This window comes from Hakea prostrata, chromosome 8, assembly GCF_041222555.1.
Source record: "Hakea prostrata isolate BN-2017 chromosome 8, UWA_Hpros_2, whole genome shotgun sequence".
Lineage (NCBI taxonomy): Eukaryota > Viridiplantae > Streptophyta > Magnoliopsida > Proteales > Proteaceae > Hakea > Hakea prostrata.
Window position 1 is genome coordinate 14,379,467 of NC_142607.1, and position 25,143 is coordinate 14,404,609.

Below are 25,143 nucleotides of genomic sequence, written 5' to 3' on the forward strand. Positions count from 1 at the left end.
ATTGACCATAAAGTAAAATACCCAAGTGACCCAAAATTTAATTGGACCTGGCTTGTCTTAACTCTCAACCAAGATACCCAAGTGGGTTTTGGTTGGTCCAAAGCTTTGTTGCATCTAGGGAAGAAGGTTATTGTTTGGTTGTCGATAATGGGGCTTTTTTAACTTAATCAACATGGTGTTCATAGTAGTTTATGTATTACTTCATAGTAGTTTATGTATTACTTCATTTTAGATTAGAATTTGATTTCTTCCATGTCGAGATCTTAATTTGTATAGCCACTTCAAAAACTGCAGATATTTAACTGTTTTATTTGTTTCTCTTTTCAAGTAATTAAATACACAAATGAGTAATCTCCTTTTAGCATTGCACATTGAACAAGCATTTAGAATAGTATTGACTCATGGAAAACCATCATGCATTTGTAGGCTGCTTCTAGTTTGAATTGATTTGAAAGTTGACATAAAACTTGCTTCAACTCTTGGAAGGATGATGGGAATAGTCTCTTCAAGGAGTTTACTTCGTAGGAAATTTTCGATATTTCTAACGAAATATTTTAGGGTTCCTTCCAAACAATTTCGTTGGAAATGAGTTCTCATGTCATTTATGGGTTTGAGCTTATCCATGATAAAGTCGAATGCTTCTTTTCTAGTATCACTGTAAGGCAAAATATTTAAAATTCATTCTATTTGCAGTTCAATGATCATTGCATTGAAAATTTATCCTGTAAATAATTGTATTTTCAAGATTAAGTGCAGAGGGGAGAGTACCAGATTTCCTTATGTTTCCAGCGAAGTTGCTATTATACTAAGAAGTTTGGTGGTTGAACAGCCTTGAATTTTATTTCAGGTCTGAAATATGAGAGATTGAAGGTTACAGCCTTCATGGTAATCCAACTACTGAGGAAGTGAATCTGATTTAAGAGAAAGAAATCAGTAGAAACACCAACAGAAAGAGCAGGTCAATTATCAAATATGGGGATAGAAGAACTAGGATTAATAAACAGAACTGGGACAAGAAAAGAGAAGAAGGGAGTGAGATCCATAAGGGACCACGTAATATCTGAGGGGATTATGATGTAGCTGCAGGAAGAAAGGCAGATATTTCTAGCATTCTTTATCTGAACATTCAGTAGAGAATGGTGTATGCTAGCATTCTTCCTTTTTGCTGTTTTTGGGATGTCGTCTGCCTTGATTCCAAATCCTCGCTTTGCAAAAACGAGCTATCAATCATAATTTGATAGGGAAGTTAGTGGAGACTAGGCTGGTGTAATCTTATAAGATCCAAAACTGGTCCAAGATTAAAGGGTCCCAGCATCCAAAAGTGATCGGAGCTAAAATAAACTTCAGAATTGAATAAGGGATGCTGCATAGCAGCGCTATCTTCAAGACTTCAACTTTCAGATAAATGATAACTTAACTACTTCGAACTTTCTTGAGATCACATGTATAAAATGGAGGACATAAGATAAAAGAAGGATACAACGTTAAGAGTATAACCCCTAGCCTAGGCAAGTATTTCATTAACTATGCAACCTCTCACCAGCAGCAGAATCTTGCTGCATATCTGCTTCTCTCTGAAGATTGTGAATTCAGTTTTATTCAGACCCTGTTTTTAAATGCTTATAAGCAGTTCTTTTAATGGAGAGATTGGGATGGTTCTAAGTCTACATTGGAACTTCCTTTTACACTTAATGGCCTGTATGTTTCATTAGGACTGTTTTCAAGATATTATCATACCCTTAAATTTTCAAGGTCTTTCATGAGTCACAACTAACAGTAAATCTAACCTATTGACACCCCTAAAAATCATTTATATCCCCAAGACATCACAGTTTTGGAGGACTAGAGTCACTAGATGCATACAACCAACTAGTTGAATTCATATAGGCCACTTATTCTTCATGTATTGGGTATTGAAATAGGCTTTATGATAAGAGAAGAGTAATGTGAGAGAGAGAGAGAACAAAGAGGGTGGGCCTAGTTAGTGACATCTCTCTTGAACTGTATCGGTAGTCAGCCATGGCCAGTTCTTATTTATCCAAGAAAGCTGGCCTTTGGTCCTTTACACAATAATGGCTTCTGTTTAAAATCACCATTCCAACATTCCTTGCTTTTAAGCCTTTTTAGACACCCTCTGCTTTCTTATTATTTATATTTCTTCTCACAACCTTTAGTAGCTGTTGAGAGATGGATCCATATATTATCAAAAGTAGCCCATGAATGGTTATCTTGTGGACCATTTCCCTGTGGTGTTCTTTCCATTTGATCGGTGACTCCATCAACATTCGATATTGGAGATCCAGCCCAATCTGCATCTGACAACTTTCAATCCATCCATAGCAGTGATTAGAGTGAAGCAAACCACAAGGAAATGGTTCTTGGAATCCAGTGTATCGATTTTTGGTGGCTGTGGGCTTGCTTCAAACCAATATTATCAATGTTTTGGTCCTCTTGTAGCCTTGGTAAGTGATGCAACTTCACCCTATTTTTGTGTTTGTGAAAGCTGTTTGTTATATTGTCTTTCCTGTCAGTGTTGTTAGTTAATTTTTATCTGCTCCTCAAACATCTCTCTGGGACACTGTTACATGCATCTGACAACTCGGGAATGACTAGTTCTCAAGGTGGATGACCTCTGGGAAAGCCTTGACAGATTTTCTGAAATTGCAGCTCAGTTCTCAACTCCGTCCCATGCTTTTAGCTCCAAGTTCTAAAATCTTCATATCTGCTGCAGTTACATATTTGATTTGTGGATGGTTTGCAGGAATAACACACATAGGGAAGGCTGAACTGAAAGTGGAGGTGAAGAACAGTTCTGAGAGTGATTTTGGGGGTTCTTTTCACGGGCCTTTGGGTTATATAATATTTAAATTGAAACTCATAAATATGTATTACTATGGCAATTGGTACGGCAACTAGCATGACAGTGCGTTCAGAGACATGATGCTAGATAAAATACAGCACCTAATCATTCTTTTAAGAAAATTAATAAGTTAGATATGGCTTTTAATATGGTAACTTAACTCTGTATTTTATCGAATAGTAGAACCCTGCCAAAGGACCACAGTGTTATACATTGTCTCTCCAAAAAGAGTGTCTACTTCAGTACTTTGTCTTGTACCTCCCAGAGGATGGAGACCCTAAACTGGATTTTGGGTCCAAGTGTCTGGCCCCCCTCCCTTTTTCTGTATTTGGGAATTGCTATTTCAATCTAAAAGTTCAGTAGAATGCTTGTTGTAGGTCAGCTCAAAATTTATGTCAAACTAACATCTTCATGAATCAGGTTTCTAAATGCCGTCGGACCTTTTTGTGATATCTTAGTCCAACGTATTTACTTTCATAAAATGCTTTATATATCAGCCTTTTCCTGTTAGATTTTGAATTTTCACCAGTTCACTCGTTCATCTGTAGTTCTTTTTTTTTGGGTCTCATAGCCTTTCTCATTTGCTGTGCAGTGGTAACTTTGCCATCTCCTTATCATCAGTGGTCTATATTGAATTCGTCAGTGGCTCAAGTTGACAGTACAATGGGATTAGCTCAAGCGTTGGACATAGGATCTACAACCATCACTGTTGAAGATATCAGAGTTGCAGGCCATGTGCAAATCTCATCTCTCCACGTTGTCATACCAGATGCTTTGTATTTATATATGGTGCCTGTGTCTTTGTCTGGTGATCCTGTGGACGGAATGGAAGCCATTCCATCTGCAATGCTGTGGTATGCAGTTGTAGGCCAACAGTATGTCGTACACATGAAGGTTTTCTCTCATGGACCAGTTGCACAAGAAATACACCTAACTGAGGTATAAAGCTCATCATCTTTAAATATTCTTTTTGGGTTCTACTCAGTTATAACCTAGACATCAATGTAGGCATTAAAGTCATCCATAGCAGCAGGGTCGGGTCTCCCCCTTATTTGGCATAATTGTCGTTATTGTTCGGTCATAATTGCCTCCAAGCTAGATTGCTTCCTAGCGAATCCATTTTGGCTCTCCTCCTTCCCATATTCCTACGCTTCTTTCTCTAACCCCAATCTCTCTGATCACTCCCCTTGCTTCGTCCAGCTTTCGCCCCCATCTCCTTTGGGCCTAAACCGTTCAAATTCTTTGATATTTGGACACTCAATCTCTCCTCCAAAATGACTCTTCCAACCCCACCCATGCTGAGAATGAGAAATCCCTCTCTGCTAAGCTTTCTTCCCTCCTCTCATCTGAGGAAAGTTCCTTCGTCAGAAAGCCCGAATCAAATGGCTTGAGCTCGAAGATTCCAATTCTGCCTACTTCCATTGATCTCTCACATCCCCTCCCTCATCACTAACAATGGTTCTTGCATTTCCGATCCCGTTAGCATCAAGGCCGAAATTGTCTCATTCTTTTCCAATCTTCTCTCTCCCCCCTCTCTTCCGACCCACACCCCTTTTCCTCCCAACCTTATTAACAAAGTCATTGGTCCTTCCCTTGCCTCCTCTCTCTGTGCTATCCCCTCCACGGAAGAAATCTTGCTAGCCATCTGCTCACACAAATCCAAAAAGGCCCCGGGCCTCGATGGCTTCAGTATGGGCTTCTTCCTCGCCTCTTGGGATTTCATTGAGGGCGATCTTGTTCATGCCATCAGCAACTTCTTATTTATTCCCTCTCAGCTCTCCTCGATTAATCAAACCTTCCTCTCGTTTCATCCCCAAAAAGCAAGGAGCCTCCTCCCTCTCTGATTTTCACCCCATTTTCCTCTGTAACCTCATCCACAAATTCATCTATAAAGTCCTAGCGAATAGGCTCAAAAAGATTCTCCCTTCCTATGTTAGTCCAAATCAATCAACCTCATCTTGGGCTGTAGCATTGTGGATAACAACATTTTCCTTTGTGCGGAGATTGTCCGTGGCTTCGATAGATTCGCCCACTCCCCGGTTGCACTCCTTAAGGTTGATTTCCATATGGCCTTTGATTCCATTCGCTGGACTTCATTAGCGATGTCCTCTCTACCATGGGCTTCCCTCCCCCTTCCATCCACTGGATCGAAACCTGTATCTCCACTCCTAGATTCTTAGTCATCGCCAATGGATCCCCGGCTGGATTCTTCCCTTCCCTAGGTTGGCATCCGCCAGGGTTGTCCCCTCTCGTCCTTCCTCTTCTCTCTTGCCTTGGAAGTCCTCTCCCGAATCCTTCAATCCAAAATTGATCAGCTCCTCATTTCCCCCATTCCTAAGTGCAAATCCCTTAACCTCACCCATCTTGCTTTTGATGATGATCTCATGATCTTCTCCAAACCCGATCACCTTTCCATTTCCTCCATTATCTGAGCACTCTCTCAGTTCGAATCTCTCTCTGGCCTTCGGGTCAATCTCGACAAATCCACCATCTTCCTATCTGGCATCCCTGAGTAGCTTAGAGCCTCTCTTCTTCAGCTCTCGGGATTCTCACTTGGCTCCTTTCCGGTGGTCTATCTTGGCCTCTTGCTCATCCTTGGCAGGCTCCATTGTCTCCCAATGCTTGACAACATTCGTAAGAAATTGCAGCTTTGGAAGGGTAAGTTCTTCTCGTTTGCCGGTCGAGTGGTCCTCATTCGCTCAGTGCTTCAGGCCACCTATCTCTATTGGTGCGGAATCTTCTCCATCCCTAAGTCCACCATCCATGTGATGGAATCCTTATTTTTTGCCTTCCTTTGGAAAGGGCAAGAAGCCTCGCGCTTCATTCATCCGGTCAGTTGGTCTTCCATCTGCCGCCCTACCTCCGAAGGTGGCTTGGGAATCCGCCAAATTATTGATGTTAGCTTAGCTTGCCTTCTCAAACTCATATGGAAAATTGCTTCAAAGCATTACTCTATTTGGGTTAAGCAGGTCCACTCGTATCTCCTCCGGTCGGATTCCTTCTGGACTGTTCCTTTGCCCTCCAACCCTTCATGGGTCTGGAGGAAAATTCTCTTGTTGCGTCCCCTCGCCATTTCTGCTATTTCCACCTCCATCTCTACTTGCTCCTCTACCTCCTTCTAGCTTGACCCGTGGCATCCGATGGGCATTCTCTTTAACCACTTTGGTCTCCGCACTGTTTATGATACCCGTATCCCCAAATCTACCCCCTTGTCAGCCTTCATCTTAAACAAATCTTGGATCCCTTCCCCCCTCCTCATTCTCACATAGGTCTGGGAATCTCTCCCTCCCCTCTCCAGTTCCCCTTAAGACATCACCATTTGACTCCCTTCTCCTACCAAATCCTTCTCCACCTCTTCGGCCTAGAACCTTCTCAGATCCCACAACCCTAAACCCCTTTGGCCCCCCTTGGTTTGGTTAAAAAACCATATCCCCCGTCACTCCCTTACCCTTTGGAGAGCCTTAAAACTTGCCCTTCCCACACAATCCTTCCTCATTGACCGCCACATCCACGACCCACGTCAATCCCAACTGCATCCTCTGTTGTTATGGAATGGAAAAACTTGAGCATCTTTTCTTCTCTTGCCCTTTTTCCGAATTTATCTGGGTAAAAACCATTTGGCCAAATTTGAGGCACTCCTTTGGGTTTGAGCGAGACTGGTCTTGGATTTTGAGAAACTTTTCAAGAATCTCCATTTGCGATCTGATCGGAAAGCCAATGTTTTGTGCTTTGATCCATCACCTTTGGTGGAAGCACAACCTCCGTAAATGGACTTCCAAATCTCGCTCTATAGATACGATTTGGAATGCCATCTATTTCGATGTCTCATCTATACTATTAGCTATTCCCCATCCCCCTGTTGATGACACCCCAAAGGACAGGCTTATTGTTGTCTCCTGGGGTCTCAATTCTTCTTTTCGGTCTTCTGATTAAAGACTTTGTTTGTTTGTCCTTTTCTCTTTAATATAATTGTTTATTCATCCCAAAAAAAAGGTCAGAATTTTTTTGTAATGATAGTCCTAGCAATTATCATTATAAACTTTATTTTGAATAAGTTATTGTGTTGATATTAAATATCTGGGAAAACTCAGCATTGAAGGGGCAATACCCCTTCGGAGATGGGTATGTGTTAAGCACCAACAATGGTTCACTGAATGCCTTAGATGATACCAACGAGGTGACCAAGGCGTTGCTTGACAATTGTGCATACATGGCAATTAGATTTTAGAAACTTTGGTATTATTTTCTTATAATTCAGCATTCCAAATCTTGATAACTATTAACCAAGTCCCATATAAAATTTATTGGTTAAACCTGAAGTCATTTTTTCTTGCAGTAATTGTTTTAAGAAAAATGAGATGCTTTGGTTGACAATTATACCACAATTTGGTGCACCATATATATATATATATATATATATGTATGGGCCATGCAAACAATGGAAATGGGGCAAGGTCCCTGAGACAAGCAAGACAGGCCCTGCAAACAATGGAAAAGCTAAAACCTGTCTCTATAATACACCTTCTGACAAGCCCCACAACCAACAGCAACAGAGTAATATCTGGGAGAGAACTCTATCTAGATAATCTATGAAAGGGGGTGAGGTCCCTGAGACAAGCAAGACAGGCCCTGCAAACAACAGAAAAGCTAGAACCCTTCTCTATAATAGAATCCAGATCATCACCCCGTCTGGGGAGCACCACAAATCCTGTGGGACCCACAGGTAAAATACAATTCAATACAATAAAATAATAAAAAAAAGATCCCATCACCCAACCCCTGGGTCCCCCTGTATTTATGGTGGAAAACCCATCGGAGCTCCTATATTACACCTTCTGACAGTCCCTGCAACCAACAGCAACAAAGTAATATCTGGGAGAGAACCCTATCTAGATAATCTATGAAAGGGGGTGAGGTCCCTGCGACAAGCAAGACAGGCCCTGCAAACAACAGAAAAGCTATAACCCTTCTCTATAATACACCTTCTGACAGGCCCTGCAACCAACAGTAACAAAGTAATATCTGGGAGAGAACCCTATCTAGATAATTTATGAAAGGGGGTGAGGTCCCTGAGACAAGCAAGACAGACCTGCAGACAATGGAGTAATATCTGGGGCATTAGAAGCTAGACAAACCATGTAGTCTGCTGGTTGATTTTGTTATCTTTAGACATGGAGAAACTTTTTTGTTTGCAGTCCCTTACACAGGTTCAGATCGTACTCTTGTAAGTCTGAGCATTCCATGATATGTTGAGTTTCTTTTAATTTGTCTTGGAACAACTGAACTACTATTCATATTCGAGTCACTTAGGACTCTTGAGTGTTTTCCTTGGAGGCATATTGTCGACTCTTATCAAGTTTCTCCATAACTTTTCTAATTTCCTTTCCATTTCCATTTCTTAACAAAGTTTCTTCAGCTATATTCTTCATGTATGTAATACTCTTTTTTCTGTTCCATTAAACTTCCTGTCTCTGGCTGTTTTTTGTTGTTAAGAGTAAGCAACTGATTGATTATAATATTTTTTGGGGTATTCTTCTTTATTGGTTTTATTTAGCTTAATGACTATCCAATCACTTGGAGAATGTTTTCACCTTGTTTTACTTAAGAGTTCTTACCCATGTAAGCAGAGTGATGATATTAAGTTGGACTACAATCAGCCTGTGTATTGGGATACATTCTCGGTGCCAGATGGATCTGCTATCAAATATGGTTGGCAAAGGCCTAAAATATTGAAAGCAACTTCTGAGGGACTAGGAAGATTAACTGCTTCCTTGGCTTATCGTAGGGGACGTGCAGAAACAACAGAGGTCACAGTTCCTTCCTTGTTATTTTATTTGTTATAGAAGAAATCAAGAAGATAAATGAAGAGAGAGGGGGGGGGGACTCTAAATGGTGGACGGAAGAAGCTAGTTGAGTGGCTTAGAGTGCTGCGGTCTTGTGAATGTTGTAATGTTTGAGAAGTTTCGTCCGCTTATGGGTGATTTGTTTTCTTCACAGGTTATCAAGGTTGTGCAAGAGGTCATGGTTTGTGATAAATTGAAATTTGACCTGGGCAACACAAATGATTCTTCTCATAGCATTCGCCTTCCATGGGCACCTGGGGTCTATCAGGAGATGGAGCTTAGGGTGACTGGAGGTCAATAGTTAATTTTATGTATTTTTAGTGAATAAGTCTAATCTTGACTATGTTGATGGGGTTGGTGATGTACTAACTGGTGGTGCAGGTTGTGCAAAAACATACAATGATTATATGTGGCATTCTTCTGATGCTGCCACTGTGTCTGTATCTTCTTCTGGAGTTGTTCAGGCAAAGAAGCCTGGACAAGCTACTATTAAAGTGAAGTCTGCTTTTGACTCAATCAATTATGATGAGGTATTAATCTTGCATAGCCTTTTAATCGCCACATTTCTGTTTCTTGATGTTAACAAATTTGGTCTCTTGCACTGGTTGCTTAGTTTGAGAATACTGAGAAGACCTGAAGGGGCAAATGCTGATTACATTATAGGGTAGCTGTTAGTGTCAAAGAGAAGATGATCATGTGGGCTTGATATGTGAATGCATGTTCTGGCCTTTTTCTCCCCTTGCTAACATCAAAAGAGACTAGAGGTTGCTTTTTACATATGTTCCGAAAGTTTTTTTTTTCTTTCTCCCTTTTTGATGCCTTGTATTGCATGGTGGACTTTTCTAATGAATAAAAACCTTTTGGATTATCAAAGGGGAGGGGCAGGGGAGGTGAATATAACCATGATAAATGGCTTATGTCCAAAGTGGCTGATGTTCGTATATGTTAAAATTAAGCATTAAAATGCATAATTTTTCCTACTTTCTCAAAAGTATGAGGATGGGTTCCAACCGAACGAGAAAGGATTCAAGCAGTTGGTTGAGGATGTAGGAATGAAAGCCATGATATGAAGCAAAAGTTAGATGAAGTGATGGGTATGATGAATCTTTTGGAGCAAGTTTTTACAGCAAAGGGAAAGCTGCAAGGCATGATATGAACAATATTCACAAATATGATAGCAAAAATGTATTTTGCTGAAGTACTTCTCCAAATCGTTTTGGGGGGATTCAAATATGTATATACTGTTCTTGCTTAATCAACCTTCGCCTCTGTTTTTTGTCATACTTCATGGCTTTGTTTCGTTCTGCTTAAAATCTTATGTCAGTGTGAATGTTTATCCTTTTTCCACTTGTAATCTTGATTGATCTAACTCTCCGTTCTGTTAATGCAGACAGAGAGAACTTAGCCTAGCTGACCTGTTCCTTTATGCTATTAATTGCTTTAGTAATCAATGGCATCCTAAACACTACAGAGTCTTGTTGTTTTCTTATGCTTTTATTTGTTTTGGCCGTGCCTAATTTACCTCTTAATCATTTTCTGATTCTAGGTGGTTGTTGAAGTTTTAGTTCCTTCATCGATGGTTATGCTCCAAAAATTTCCCGTAGAGACTGTTGAGGGAACACATCTTCAAGCGGCGGTGACATTGAAAACATCCAATGGTAAATCTTCTGAATGATTTTGAATTCATTGTAGTAGTTATTATGATACTTCTCATTCTCTTGTTAGATACTTAATTTGAAATTTTCAGGTGCCTATTTTTATAAATGTGATGCTTTTAGTTCCTTTATAAACTGGAAGACTGGAAGTGAATCTTTCAGAATTGTCAATTCGACTGGGAAGACTTCAGCTTTGGAAAAACTTCTGAATATTGAGGGTTTCAAGTCACTTAGTCCTCCATGTGCATCGACATTCATATATGCTTCTTCTTCTGGTCGGACTATGCTGCATGCTACTTTGTCAAAGGAATTAAAATTCCTTGATCATTCCACAGATGGGCCTGTTGTTTTGAAGGCGTCTTCACATATTGCTGCGTATCCCCCACTTACTGTGCTGCAGGTAGGGGATGGAAACCAATTTGGAGGTTACTCTGTGGTTTCAGGTAGAGCTGAAGCCGGTATTCAATTAGCAAATTTAGGTGAGATTTATCTTGCTGCTGGTACAGAATTAGACGTAATGCTTGTTGGAGGACCTGAGCGGTGGAGCCAAGGTGTTGAGTTTATTGAACATGTGGAAATCTTTTATGAAGAACAGGGCCCTCTTCTAAATGAATCTGTTTTTCATAGGCTATCGACTAGCAGGGGTGAATTATACCAGTTGTCTTGCCAAACACTTGGGAGCTTCGTAAGATTCTGCTGCTCTTTTCATACCCTATATTTTCTCTGGTAAATAGCTAATTACTATTAATTTTATTTCTCTTCCTATGGTTTGTCATGACACAGAAATTGGTTTTTACACGTGGGAACTTGGTTGGTGATGACCATCCACTGCCAGCTACTGAAAAGGTGGGGCTGTCTCTGACATGTGGTTTTCCTTCCTCCATTGTGCTGATTGCTAATGAACCTGGTACGACTGAATCTTTTATTGAACACTCATTTGGATATTGTTCCTCCTTTGGTTTTTCCTCCTCCCCCCCCCCCCCCCCCAATCTGTTGAGCTAATTTTTCATATTTTCCAGTGAATACACCTGATGTTATAAGGTCTGCCGTTCAAGCTGATCGCAGCCTAGGAAGAGTCCAACTCACCCCTATTAGCGTTGCAAATGGCTGCACTATTCGAGTAGCTGCAGTTGGAGTTCATAGCTCTGGAAAGGCTTTTGCAAACTCATCATCTCTTTATTTGAAATGGGAACTGCTTGATTGTGATAACCTGGCACAGTGGAACGATGCTAATGCTTTAGAACAGTCCAGGGCCAGTTGGGAAAGATTTTTGGTTTTGCAGAATGCATCAGGACTGGTATACCTAATTTATATAGTCTTTTGTATTTTTGTTGTTTAGTTTTGTTATTAGTTGTAACCTTCTCTGGGCAATCACACTTTTAGACATTCATTTTTTGCTTGGTAGATAGATAATTATTTTGTTTTGACCCAAATTCTTGCACCTAACTTCGAATATGGACCCACACCGACATGTTTTTGTTGGCGACCGAATGACCTGATTTTCGTGAGATCTGTAATGAAAGATAACTACAGCAGAATATTATTTAACAATTAACAGTACAAACTACAAATAACATGCAAATATCTTAAAAGCTTAAGGAGGTAAAATCAGATTTATGCATGATGGATCCATGCAATCATGCAAGGGGATTGGGGGCTTTACATTCAAAATAATAAGCATCACAGCAGTAGTCACAAGGGACAATACTCCAGTTAGGTGATGAACTTTAGGTAGTGATGGCACCGCAACAGGGGGCAGTGGAACCATGGTAGAGTCCTGCATGGTTAGGCACTCCATTCACTTACTTGTGGTTGGCTGGAGAGGTTACTAGCTCAAAGTTCACTCATAGTTCCCCCATTTTTGCTTGAATTATATCTTACTCTGGCCTAGCATTGTTCATTTATCTGACTTTGTTTTTGGTTTTTATTGTTACTTTTGTACCATTGGTTCTCTTCTTTCAGTGACCTAACATTGTCCATCTATTTGCTCGAATAATATCCTTACTCAGATAGTCAGATGCCTTTTTTGGTTAGATGCTGGTTGAATTTTGTTCTTGATTCAGAACATTTCTCTTTTTTATTCTTTAAAACTATTCGTGATTTTAATGCGAAAATGATAATGTGAAGTTGAGAAGTAAAGTCAGTGTTGAGCTATTATATATGCCCAGCAAGGGTTTGGATGAGAGGTTGAACTATTGATCTTACCGAAATCCTTTGTGGGGGTAAGGATTGAGGATCAGGTTCTCTTGTAAGTCTATTTTTGGAAGAATAAGCTGATTATTTTTGTGAGGGTCCTCCTGCAATGGAGATCGTTGCTTGATTTTTTGTATGGAAAGGGTCCTGACTAATCAACTGAAGAAAAGGAGCTTGAGATTAGATAATTGTTGTAGCATGTCAATGAAGCAACCACAAAATACTATAACAGATCGCAGATTTATAGTTCTCCATGCATGTAGCCAGAACTATGAAAATCACATTTGTTGCTCTATTTTGAGTGGCAATGAAAAACCATTACATTAGGGTAGGGTAATGTAAGACTAAAATCAAGGATGACTTAGCCCCAATTAAATCCACAATTCTGAAAATTCAGAACAAGGACCGAATTAGAAGTATGGCCAAATCAGATTGTAGAGACTAGGTTAGGATCGAATGGGGGACAGCAATAGTTCATACACAGCACCTTCAACACATACTTGAACAAGAGAAGAAAGAAAAAGATCAAGGTGTTTCAGCTCTCTCAGTTAGGTTCCTCAACCCTAGGTATTTAGCTCTCAACAGCAAGGCCCTCACCCTTCCTGTCATTCAAGCAAAGAGATAAGATATAAATTCAAAGCAAAGCTTCATTAACAAGGTTATCAAAATCTGTGGGCTGAGAAAAGCCTATTACATATTTATGGAGTGCTATTACTTGCACTATGGCCAAGAATACTTGGCTGATCTTAGCTAATATTCTCTCTCCCCCCCCCCCCCCCCCCCAAAAAAAAAAAAAAAAAAAAAAGAAAGAAAAAGAAACAAGACATAATTAAAACTTCGGATCTAGGATTCATTATCAGCCATATGCTTGAATCCTAACATATAAATTAAATTTTAGAACATAGGAATGATGTAACAAGGATTGGCAACCATAGGGCCTTTCATATTTTAGGCCCAAATTCTGCCCAGAATCATGTGACACCAGGAGCTGGCCAAATTACCCTAGGGGTATTTTGGGCATTTCCCCATTTCCTTTGGGCTCCAATGCTTTAGAAGGATCCAGAATAATTTTAGGAGCAAGGATCTGCTCTTTCTTTTTCATATCAAGTGGTTAGAGTCCCAATTAGAGAGGGATCTTTCTAGTTGTACTCTACTTTCTACAAGGAGTCTAGATCTACTTTTTATTTCGAGTTTGAGCCCTTGGTTAACAAGTTATTGAAGAGTCTTTGTCTGAGTAGGAGCCCAATTGAAATCCAATTTTCAAGTACGATTCATTTTGGAAGTTGGTTGTCTATTTTGTGAGTTGTATTTGTTTAGGAACTCCTACTTAAGAGTCCTTTCTAGTTTAGAAAGTTAAGTCCAGTTGTAATAGGGAATTCTAATCCAAATTGGATTCCCTAAGTTGAGTTCAAGTTGGTTTATTTTTCTACTTTAAATTCCCTTCAATGTAAGGCTATGTATAGAGCCACACCCTCATGTGATAAGGGAAGCTTTGATGAATAAAAAGAACAGAGTTGAAGACTAGTGGAGTCGTGGGCTCCCTAGGAGGGAGGCCCATGGCTGATCCTAATTACTGTTTTCTGCAATTGCAAGTTCTCTTCATATTCTTCTACTCTCGGCAGCCATTGAAGACCTTCAATTTTCTGCAATTGCCCAACAGCCCCTTTCTCCGACATGTAAGCTCATCCATGACCTATCTCCCAACCCCATACCCTTTCCCCCAACCCTGTGGTAGCATCTACTCACCTCTCCATGTCCCCCTCTTTTTTTTTTTAATTGTCCAGATTTTTTCTGGAATTTGTGGACTTCTTTCTTAGATCTGAAATTCAAGGTCAGATCTACGGCAAGATCTGTCCCAAACTTTAGGAACATCATTCCCCTAACCCTAGTGACCTTCCCTCCTAATTTTAGCCAATTGGACCAAACCCTAAGCCTAAACGAGAGTCCTAGACCAAGTAGGAACCTAGTTTAAACCCTAGCATTAAGGGATTAATTCTGATATGCTAGGTTTTAATTCTGAAATTATAAAATAAAAAAATCAAAGTTAATTCTATCCTAACCGAACCCTTGAATAATCCCATACTTAACCCTAGAGGCCTTAAAACATACAGACCCTACCTTGCTAGAATTCTGCAGTTACATCTCTGTTAAAAACAGGTTATTGTTTTCGTTAATTCCAGCTTTAGACCTGATACGGGAAAAATATTGCTGAACCGGGTCCGTCCTTGGTTCAGCCCTCAACCCCGTTCGGGGACGAACCGACTGAGTTAGGTTCGAGCGAACCAGGTTCGAAGATGGCGTGTTCAGGAAGAAACCAAACACGGTCAGCAGGCAAGCACGAGTCCAAGATTCTCGGGATGAATAACCCGTCAAAGAGATGGTTATCAACACTCGCGGGAGTGGACGATCGTGCCATCTCGGATAACTACCATGCCCTAGCATCAAGATCGTGCAACCAAGGGATGTTATCCATTACTCCACTAATGGGTCTAACCGTCAGGATCTGACGGTCACCAGAAGAAGGCGCGTACGAGTTCGACGAACGGGATTAAGAGGTAAACTCTATGTAAGTCAAAATCAACGTAGCAGGGACGATCGCCTATCGGATGCTTCCCATTAGCTGGCAGAGTCGAAGTTCATTAGTCCATTAAGGGACTAGCCCTGGACAGCGGGCCACAGGACCAGGTTGCCGTCATTTTTGGCCTAAGGGGTAGCTGAGGGACAAAGAAGGTATCGAGTTTTGCGAGGCATCGCTATCCTGGCTGAACCGTAAAATCCCTTCCCAATTAACCCTGGACTACCCTAGTGATGCAGAATTGAAGACATATTTACGAAAGAAGAAGCCCATTGGGTTAGGCCCATCAAAGGCCTAAAGTTGTCACCTGAATCAGCCCATGGCTTTCATGGGCTAGGGCTGTTTTAGTGGGTTAAAGTTAGCCCACATTTGTTGAACTTCATAGTCTAGACCTAAGCCTAAGTCTAGTTTTTAGAAAGTCAATAAAAGGGGCTTTAGTTTGAAAATAAGATAACTCATTGTCAAAGGAGTTCTCCTTTGTCAAGAGTTAGGTAGTAGTTGAGTCATTAATAGGTAGGTGGTGTTAGCTAGTGGTTGGATGTTGCCATTAATGTTTATGTCTCTTTAGAATGCTATAAAAGAGACTTATGTAAGTGTGAAGACACAACATGAATTGAAATCAAATTGCTTGCTAGCATTCTTCCTCTTTGGAGAACCCTTGTGTTTGATCAAGTAGGTGTGATCTAAGGGCGGGTGTTACTTTGTTGTCCTTATTGTTCTCTTAATTCTCTTATATTGTTCCATCCTTTTCTTCTTTATAGTCTACTGCTGTTTTGAAGACTTATTTAGTCCTTGTTCTTAAACCAATATCCTTGTTCTACCACTCCGGTTTTCAGCCTATCTTTATATCTGAATTTTATTTATCTTAAGTCTTATCAAATCTAAAGTTGATTCCCTGTGAAAGGTCCTATTTGGCTACTGTTTTGATCATTCAAATACAGTACTACATTACCTAGCCTGACCCTAAGAGTTGGGGCTCAAATTAGCCTATTTGTAAGGTGTTTGGTTTAAAAAACAGCTGCTGTCCTCTGAGAATTCAACCCAAACAGCAATTTAAGCCCTAATTTGCTGCGGTTTCTATTTGAGAGGATCCTGAAGACTGACATAGACACTGGGTTACATTAAAGAAACAAATAAAATATAAACTAACTAAAATCTAATAAGTCCACAATCTTCATAAATGATCTTCACATAATCTACTCTTGGGCCCCACAAAATCTTTGAAGAATATTCCTTCAAGGTCAAAAAAGGACTGTTGACACTTTTCACGTGAACAGTGTTTTGGCCCTAACTGGCTTGATGTGGCCCAATGGTCCAATGACACTGGTTCGATTCAGCCCAGGTTGTACATTAGTTCTTCCCGAAAAAAATTTGTCCTCAAATTTCGTAAGTGCATGGCTGATCTTCACATGCTGGATGTAAAATTTTTGTCCAAACAAATATTCTTGAAGCTCCTTGAGAAAATGAATGTAATCCCAAATGTGTGGAGTTCGTTCTTCCAAGTACTTTGGTGGAATAATAAATTCCTCATGTTCAATTCCGCATCATCAGTTGTGTTCTTTGGGGTTACCACCTCTTCAAACACAATTTCATTAAGTTCATCTTTGTCATTAAGTGTCGCTTCAATGGTTTCTTCAACTACTTTGTGAACCAAATTGCCTATAAATGCAACTTTGTTGGCTTCAAATTCTTCATTGCAACCTTCAGTATGCGAAACCCCTAGAATTGACTTTTCAATTGCAACAACAATTGTAGTTTTAATGTTAACCCCATAGATGTCATCATGGTCATCTATGGTGTCTTCACACTCTTCTTCTTAAAAGAGCGACATCAACAGCCCATTCATCTCCAAATTCTGGTTCATAGTCCAACCTATCCAGAATGGATTCAAAGATTGTACTCACTAAGCCTACCTTCTTGGAATCTTCCATTGTCAATACTTTGGCAACTTTTATGTTAGCATCTATTGGAGGTGGACAGTAACTGGTACCAAATATGGATTCTGATGTTTTCTCATAAGAGACCATTCGGTCCATGGGGGCTTCTCTTCAAGTGTAAGTGGCTTTAGGGGGTAATGTTGTGGTGCAAACAGCCCTTTATATATACTTTTGGTAGGTACTTGTTATTCAACTCATACTTCAGCTCTTCCCAGGTCTTAGGTTCACATCCTCTAGTCACAAGTCCTTTTTCATAGGATTCCTGCCATTCTTTGGCATGACCAGTCAATTGGGAGTAAGCAAACCCAAGCTTTCGGTCCTCTATTGGCTTCGACCAATCAAAATATTCCTCTAGAGCATACAACCAAAGGAAATTAGATTTCTCTGCCCAGCAAAGAGAGGAACTGCTGACCTTATTTTTTATGCATTCATAATGTTAAGATTTGTGCAAGTAAAAGACAAAGTAGTATGCAAAGTATGGGTGGGTAAAAGACAGTGTTAGCAACTGTGGACCAAATAGGTAGGTAAAAGGCAATATAGGTTACTGCGGACCAAGTAGGTACTGTAGTATGAGTTACTATGGACTGAGTAGGTAGGTAAAGGTAGGTAAAAAGGGCAGTATATGTTACTACGGACCAAGTAGATAAGGTAGTATGGGTTACCATGGACCAAGTAGGTAGGTAAACGTAGTATATATTATTACAGATCAAGTAGGTAGCTATAGCTGACGAAGTAGGTAGTTAGGTGTTGCTGTAGAATACCATCTTAGGAGGACAAATATCTTCACCAATAATATTCTTCAACAAATCCTGAGTAGATATAGAATAAGTCTCCAATCTCCCCTTCATGTGTCATTACATGTGAACAAATATGATGACAACCAATTGCCAGCATCTCAAAGTTGATACTGAAGAACTATGTCATGTGATGAAACCAAGTACAAGAACTTCCAATCATTATAGTAGAAAATTTTGAATCACCAACATCAACCCAAACGTGGCAGTAGCAAAAGTACCATTCATAACAGTAGTAAACCATGTAGCACTAAGGTTGCTGCTCCATAACTTGTGCACCAAGGCAGTAGATTCATAACTTGCACAAATCTTAACACATAACATGCAACTCCAACTAGCATCATAGGAATAACTCAAAAGAATGTAGGCAAGATGGCTCTGATACAAAATAATGTAGAGCTAATCAGCTAATAGCATTCAAGGATGAGTTAGTCCCAATTAAACCCATGAATCAGAAAATTCAGAACTAAGACAGTTCCTGATTTTAGGGTTTGGGTTCATTGGATGAATTCCTTAAAATTAAGGGTTTTCCCAGAATCTTTCAACCAAACCAGAAAATAATATCCAAAAAGCTAATAGATGATGTTAAAGTAACTTGGAAACCTAGTGGAAAGGTTGTGGGAAGATTTGAAAGATGTTAGGGTTTTAACAATAATTCATGGGGATACTTTGAATCATTATGGTAGGGTAAGAAAAATTTTAAATTAATGTGATGAAAAGGGTCAATCTATAGTTAATGTTGGAAAGCTCAATTATCATAAATCAAATGCGGTGGGATAAATTGGGAAAAAGGGTAAAATTAAGATATTTAACAAATGAAGATGGGAGTGAACTTGTGATACCCAAACCTACCCTGGGATGACTAGGGAAGCCTGGGATTTGGTATGAGAGGGTTTTGGGATGTAGTTTCGATGAAACAATTGATAACGGGAGTTTTAAGGTTTTGGGAATGGTCTTGAATAGGGTTTGGGAATTCCTAGGTAGTGCAAGGGATGGGGAGGGGCTGCTATGGGTTTGGGATGTGAAGGGGAAGGGGCTGGGGGTGTGGGGTGTGCGTACTTGGAGGCTGCTGCATCTTGAATAGAGATGCTGCAATTGAAGCAAGAATATTGCTGTGGCCCTCCCAAGAAGGCCACGACCCAATTTCCCACAAGAGATCTTCAATTCTTTATTCAATGCGGACTGTCTCTAGAAGAAAGAATTGCTTATTTATAGCTTTACATCAAGAAAGAAATAATCTAACTCTAATTGGGAAACCAACTTAGACTCAACTAGGACTTAGAAACTAACTCAACTAAGGTTTCCTTAATAAGTTAGGATACCCTTTACAATTGGTAACAACCCAATGAAATAAAGAACTCATCTTGAAATAAAAGACTTAATTATATATAAAGTGCCCTACTTAAAAGAAAGGCTTCTTATGAACAAGAACTCAACTACTTACTCAGACTAAGACTTCAAGATAGGATTGGATTCAGAAAATCAAAACCAAAATTAAAATAAATCAGCAGCAAATTAGGGCTAGAAAATTACCAAGTTGCCCTTTTTAGGAGTATGGCCAGCCCTAGGTGCATCACCTGGGTCGGGTGTTGGGGCCCACACTAGGTTTTCGGCCAGGGGCTGGGCCCTTGTTTACATCAAGAATATGAGAAGTCTAAGGGGTATGGCCAAACCAGATTGTAGAGATTAGGTCAGAATTAAATGGAGGACTGCAATAATTCAAGCAGCAACAGCTTCAACACAGATTTTAAAAGAAAAGAAAAGGAAAAATAAAGGTGTTTCAGCTCTCTTAGCTAGGTTCCTCAACCCTAGGTATTTACTCTTAACAGCAAGTCCCTCACTCTTCTTGTTGCTCAAGCAAAGAGACAGGATAATAAATTCAATGCAAAGCTTCATTGACACATTCATCAAAATCCTGGGCTGAGAACAACCTATTACATATTTATAGAGTGCTGTTACTTGCTCTCATTTGCTTAAAATAAAGCTATTACTTGCTCTTCAAGTTACATAAAATATAGAAACTATGGCTGAGAAGATTTTTCTGACATAGCTAATATTGTCAACAACAAAAATAAGTAGAAACTTACTTACTATAATTAAAACTGAAGATCTAGGCTTTATAATCAGTCAGATGCTTGAATCCTAATTCCTAAAATAGAAACTAACTTTTAGAACTTAGGAAACAAATAAAACAGAAACTAAATAAAATCTAATAAGTTTTAGTCTTCAGTCTTCATAAAAGATCTTAACATAATCTACTCTTGGGCCTCACAAAATCTTCAAAGAATATTCCATCAAGGCCAAAAAAGGGCTTTGACACTGTTCATACAAACAGTTTTTTGGTCCTTCTGGAAGACCAGTTAGACTGGACCTGACTGGTTTGACTTCGCCCTACTGGTCCACCGCAAACCAGTTCGATGTAGCCAGGTTCTACAGTTGAGTTTGCACTTTTATGCTCATGTTTTGGTGACTGATGGCACATACTGGATCCAAATTTGCAAATAATGTTTTCTGTTTATGTGTTGCTGTGGATGCAAGTGTGGTTATATTAATTTGTAGCTTTATAGAAGATTGTTGTCTTTTTTTAGACGGTATTATGATCTGCAAACGTACTATCAAACATTCTGCTTCATCAATGTTGAAAGCACTTTCCTGCTCTTATATTTTCCTGATTGCTGGTTATTTTCTTGCTGTGACATGAAGATTGTACCTGTTTTGTTTATTTCCCATTAAACAAGTTCTGTTATTGATTTTTATGTCTTCTTAATTTTTATATGCACATTTGGCCATAAGTATCATGATGTCTCTTTATATTTCAATGCATTAGTCATGCTGTTGTCACATTTGGCCATAAATATCCTGGCACCTCTTCATATTTCAGTGCATTGCTCGTGCTACCGTCATTGGCTTCTCAGCCATCAAAAGTGGACGACTTTATGAGAAAGCTTCTATATTGATTAAAGATTCAGGAAATCTCTCAGATGCCATACGTTTACAGGTCTCCTATTCTTCATCATAATATGCATTTTCGAGGGTGCTTTTGCTTCCCTTCATATTCAGTCTGTTGTGTCTTCTTGATATTAATTATTCTTTTGCTTTTGGTTCTTACTGTAAGTTGTTGGGAAATGCAGCTTGTTTCTACCCTAAGACTTATCCCGGAGTCCACGCTTTTATTTTTCAGCCCTGACATAAAGGTATTTATAATTTCATGATTCTTGCTCTAATTCCTAGGAATTGAAAGTGGACATCCTTCCTTTGTTCTTTTTTTAGTGGTCAAAATATAAAAATATTTCAGTATTTTTAACTGAAGAAACTGAATTTTTTACTGAGCCAGCCAATTTGACCGAACTGTTGACATTATTTGAATAGCTGAGTTTCATGCTTGTTAAAACCTAGATACTCAAGTGAAAATCATATTAGTATGTGTGAAGCTGAAAGCCTGAAAACCTCCTTAATTCTAGAGAAGTCTATTTTCAAATAGAGATGTATCATGATTTATACTCTCATTGAACTGGATTTTGGCAAGACAGTTGCATTTCATGTTCCTTTCGTGGTTTTCTCATTTTTGGACAAAGTATCCCTAATGCTCAAAATAGTCCTTTATTATTGTCCTGGTGAAGGATGTAGCAACATATTGAATGGTGATCATCAATTTTGACTTTTGAGAATTATCAAATGAGGAAATGTTGATGTTGCTTTTGGTGGATCAGTGGCATAGATTTTTTTAAAGATAATTGGCGCCTTCATCTCATTAATTATTTAAAATTGAAGTGGCATTGATTCATAAAACAGTTTGCCTTTAGTTTTGACTGGGGCTGGACGTCGGGTCAGGATGGCTGTGGGTCTGGTTTGGTATTAATTGCAATATGCTGCAAGAAATCACTGGTTCTACTGGCATTGGTGCTGTAGACCTTGGGTATCGGTGGGTATAACGTTTCCTGAAGAATGTTAATGAAGTAATTATGATTAGCTTACTAGTTATGTAGCTTGCTTACAAGCACAGCTTGTGGGCTTAAGTTTCAAACTATAAATTCACCACAACAACAATAACAAAAATAAGAAGCTTTGTGCCAACTAAATAGAGTTGGCTGCATGGATCTTTGCCTTTCAATTAGCACCATTTGAGGCCATAGTAGATACAAGGCCTAAACCATGCATATTCTCTTTCACCACTTCTCTTAAGTTTATCTTAGATCTGTCCTTAGTTCTTCTAATTCCTTCATTATGGATCGACTTCTCCGTGCAGGGGAATTTATGGGCCTCTGTTGGATATGGCCTCAATTTAAATTCACTACAGTAACTTGAATTTTTCTTTCATCCCTTCCTCTCTTGTTAATCGTTTTGTTTCTTCCTTCAATAGAATCAGTTATTTCACATGGGAAAAAGGAGAAAAAATTTGTGTGTTGCGTCATGGACATTGATGCTTGGGGTGCCAATTTGATAATCCAGCTTATGGCTATGATACATCTATTTGCATCTATTCTTGCATTTTTGTATGCTTTCTAGTGGAAGCTTGAATATGTCATTCCATGATGGTGGTGGTGAGGCCATTTTCTAGTGCTTGTGGGTTTGCATTTGCCTTAGTTGCTTGAATATTATTATTGACTAAAAACTAATGTGATTATTCTTTTTTAACATGTACTTTTTAACAGCATTCATTATTGTCTGAAAATTATGTGATTATTTTTGATGAATCTATTTTTATGAGCGGCTGTCTAGCATAGTAGTGTGGTCCCAACTCCCAAGCATGAATATTAAATGATGCATTATTGTGGACTTGCATTTTTTATGTTCTCGTACGGGATTATCAATATGTTTGTTGAATTTTTTTTATGTATATGCTCAGTAAAGCCATTTCCCCTTATCTTTTCTGCTGATGCACTTCTGACTGTAATGTTATGTACTCATATGTGTCATAATATTCCAGCTGAATTTATCAATTACGGGAGGAACATGTTTTCTGAATGCTGTTGTGAATGACACTCAAGTGGTTGAGGTAATTCAACCACCTCCCAGTTTGCAGTGCTTGCAACTGATGCTGGCTCCCCGAGGGGTAGGGTGTGCACTTGTCACAGTTCATGATATTGGACTCACTCCTCCTCTTTCCGCTTCTGCTGTGGTAAGTTTTGTTTTGTGCTTTTTTTATTTTGTGAGGTTTATTTCTTCTTCTAGAAGGAAGAAACCTGTGCCCTATTGTCAGTTGGTCTAACTGCAATTGCTCATCCAAATGGTCTAGGACTAAAACTGAGGGTATTGGTCGGCTGTTACTCTGATAGTCTGATTTCAGTTGCTCATGCTAGGATCAGAACTGGTAATCATTTTTTGTCCAAAAGATGATTGGTCCATTGACAGTTTGATAGGCCAAATGACCGAAAGCTGGAAGGGAAATAACCAACAACAAGTTACTGTCATGCCTCATTCATTGTACATCTAACTTCAAGTTTGGCGGAAATTTTCTGCCATTACTGACATAATATGAAGTCTCAGGGTGGTTTTTTTTCCCCTTGGGGGGGGGAACTTGTGGCATCAAGAACAGACTGGGATTTGAAGTAACCTTAATGACTATTATTGTGCACACAACTTCACAGTTGTCATGGTTACAAGATGATCCAAGGCAGTGGTTAGTAAAAGAAAAGAAAAGAAAAAAAGAAGCTAATGCCAGAATGGCACCACCTTGACAACTATGGTCTATGATCCAGTATTCCAGTTACCACTGAGAAGTTGCTTGAGATTATTAACAAAGCCCTCCAATATCATGTTTAGAGTTTCCAAGTTCCTTCAGAAGTTCTATTTTTCCCCTTAAATATTTTTGTGCTGCATTAGGGATTTCTTTCTGCAATGCTTCTAAATTTTGGAATTATGTTGGCACCATTATTTATTTTATACTTGAGTAGAAGTGAAGGCATTGTGCATCCTAGGGAAACAATGCCCTATGGTCTATGCTGTAGAAATCTTCAAGCATGTCCATGGTACGTGATTCATGGTGCATTTTTACTTCTTTCTTTTCTGACTTATTATCCGCTGTTATCTGATAAAGGTTTATATATTTTTTTACAGGTTCAAGTTGCAGATGTTGACTGGATTAGGATAATTTCAGAAGAAGAGATAAGCCTAATGGTATGTTGAATTTTCTCTCTCTCTCTCTCTCTCTCTCTCTCTCTTTTCTGTTTCTTATCCAATGTTTTTATGTGCTACGCTTAAATGTTTTGTAGGACAATGATACAAAATCTTTTGATATATTAGCTGGAATTCGTGATGGAAATATCTTTGACTCCTCTCAGGTTTGATTAATTCTACTTTGGACTCTTTATCTTTGAAGTGTATATTTCTATGTCACTGTTATAATTTGTGCATATGTGGACATATTTACTGGTAATGGTTACTTATTTCCCACAATGGGAACTTGGTACTGTGTTTTTGATTTGCTTAATGGATCTTTGTGCTAGATGGGTTGTGGCTGATATATCATACTGTACTTTAAACCGACAAAATTTTTAATCACAATAACTCTAGATTATCTTTCCCCCCTTTTATGGTACAAAAAGTTCTGTCTTAGATTTTCATTACCCAATTATAAGCTTATACGGTAAGTTGTTTCTTGTAGTATGTCTATATGAATATTCATCTTCACATTGAGGATCCTCTACTTGAGCTTGTCAACGGGGATCATTTTCCTAGTTCCGAAGGAGGACATATCCATGGGCCAACTTTTGCAATTCGGGCAAGACATATTGGGGTTACAACTATTTATGTAAGTTTGATTAGGTCTTCCCTTTAATATAATCTTTTACTGTCAATACTAAGGCAGTATAACCTCCATTTCTGAAAATATTTGAGAATTTCCAGGTCAGTGCTATGCAACATTCTGGGCATGAAATCCTAAGTCAACCCATCAAAGTGGAAGTCTATGGACCACCAAGAATACACCCTGAAGATATATTCCTTGTGCCAGGTGCATCTTATATGGTATGTGTCAATAACATTATATTCTTATCCTTTTTCTGATAATGGATTGAAATGTTTTTAAAATGGGGAAGGGAAAAGTCTCCTATTAATGATCAATCTCTAAGGCTTGTGCAGGGGCGGAACCAGGATTCAATAGTGGGGGGGGGGGACCGAATAATGGAAGTCCAGATTAGAGAAGCACCAATGCTTTTTTGCCATACATATTGTGTGGGTCCCATTAGGGTCCCACCTATGAAGTATTTTATTATATTAAGGAATACACTTACATATATTTTGTGGGGCCCACATATATTTGACAAAAATAGGTAAATTATTGGTAA

At 39.1% G+C, this 25,143-nt stretch overlaps 1 protein-coding gene across 3 annotated transcripts in view; it reads left to right on the plus strand.

Annotated features, from left to right (window-relative positions):
* Positions 1 to 25,143, plus strand: part of EMB3012 (embryo defective 3012) — a 58,484-nt gene that overhangs the window by 6,195 nt on the left and 27,146 nt on the right. For all 3 annotated transcript variants that reach the window (XM_089165778.1, XM_089165777.1, XM_089165779.1), the window contains 15 exons: positions 3,453 to 3,799; positions 8,488 to 8,667; positions 8,858 to 8,996; positions 9,085 to 9,233; positions 10,250 to 10,361; positions 10,451 to 11,043; positions 11,142 to 11,265; positions 11,378 to 11,655; positions 20,739 to 20,855; positions 20,989 to 21,051; positions 22,785 to 22,976; positions 23,915 to 23,974; positions 24,070 to 24,138; positions 24,462 to 24,608; positions 24,704 to 24,823. In XM_089165778.1, the coding sequence (XP_089021904.1) occupies positions 3,453 to 3,799; positions 8,488 to 8,667; positions 8,858 to 8,996; positions 9,085 to 9,233; positions 10,250 to 10,361; positions 10,451 to 11,043; positions 11,142 to 11,265; positions 11,378 to 11,655; positions 20,739 to 20,855; positions 20,989 to 21,051; positions 22,785 to 22,976; positions 23,915 to 23,974; positions 24,070 to 24,138; positions 24,462 to 24,608; positions 24,704 to 24,823 (2,690 nt within the window). The remainder of the gene's footprint in view (positions 1 to 3,452; positions 3,800 to 8,487; positions 8,668 to 8,857; positions 8,997 to 9,084; positions 9,234 to 10,249; positions 10,362 to 10,450; positions 11,044 to 11,141; positions 11,266 to 11,377; positions 11,656 to 20,738; positions 20,856 to 20,988; positions 21,052 to 22,784; positions 22,977 to 23,914; positions 23,975 to 24,069; positions 24,139 to 24,461; positions 24,609 to 24,703; positions 24,824 to 25,143) is intronic.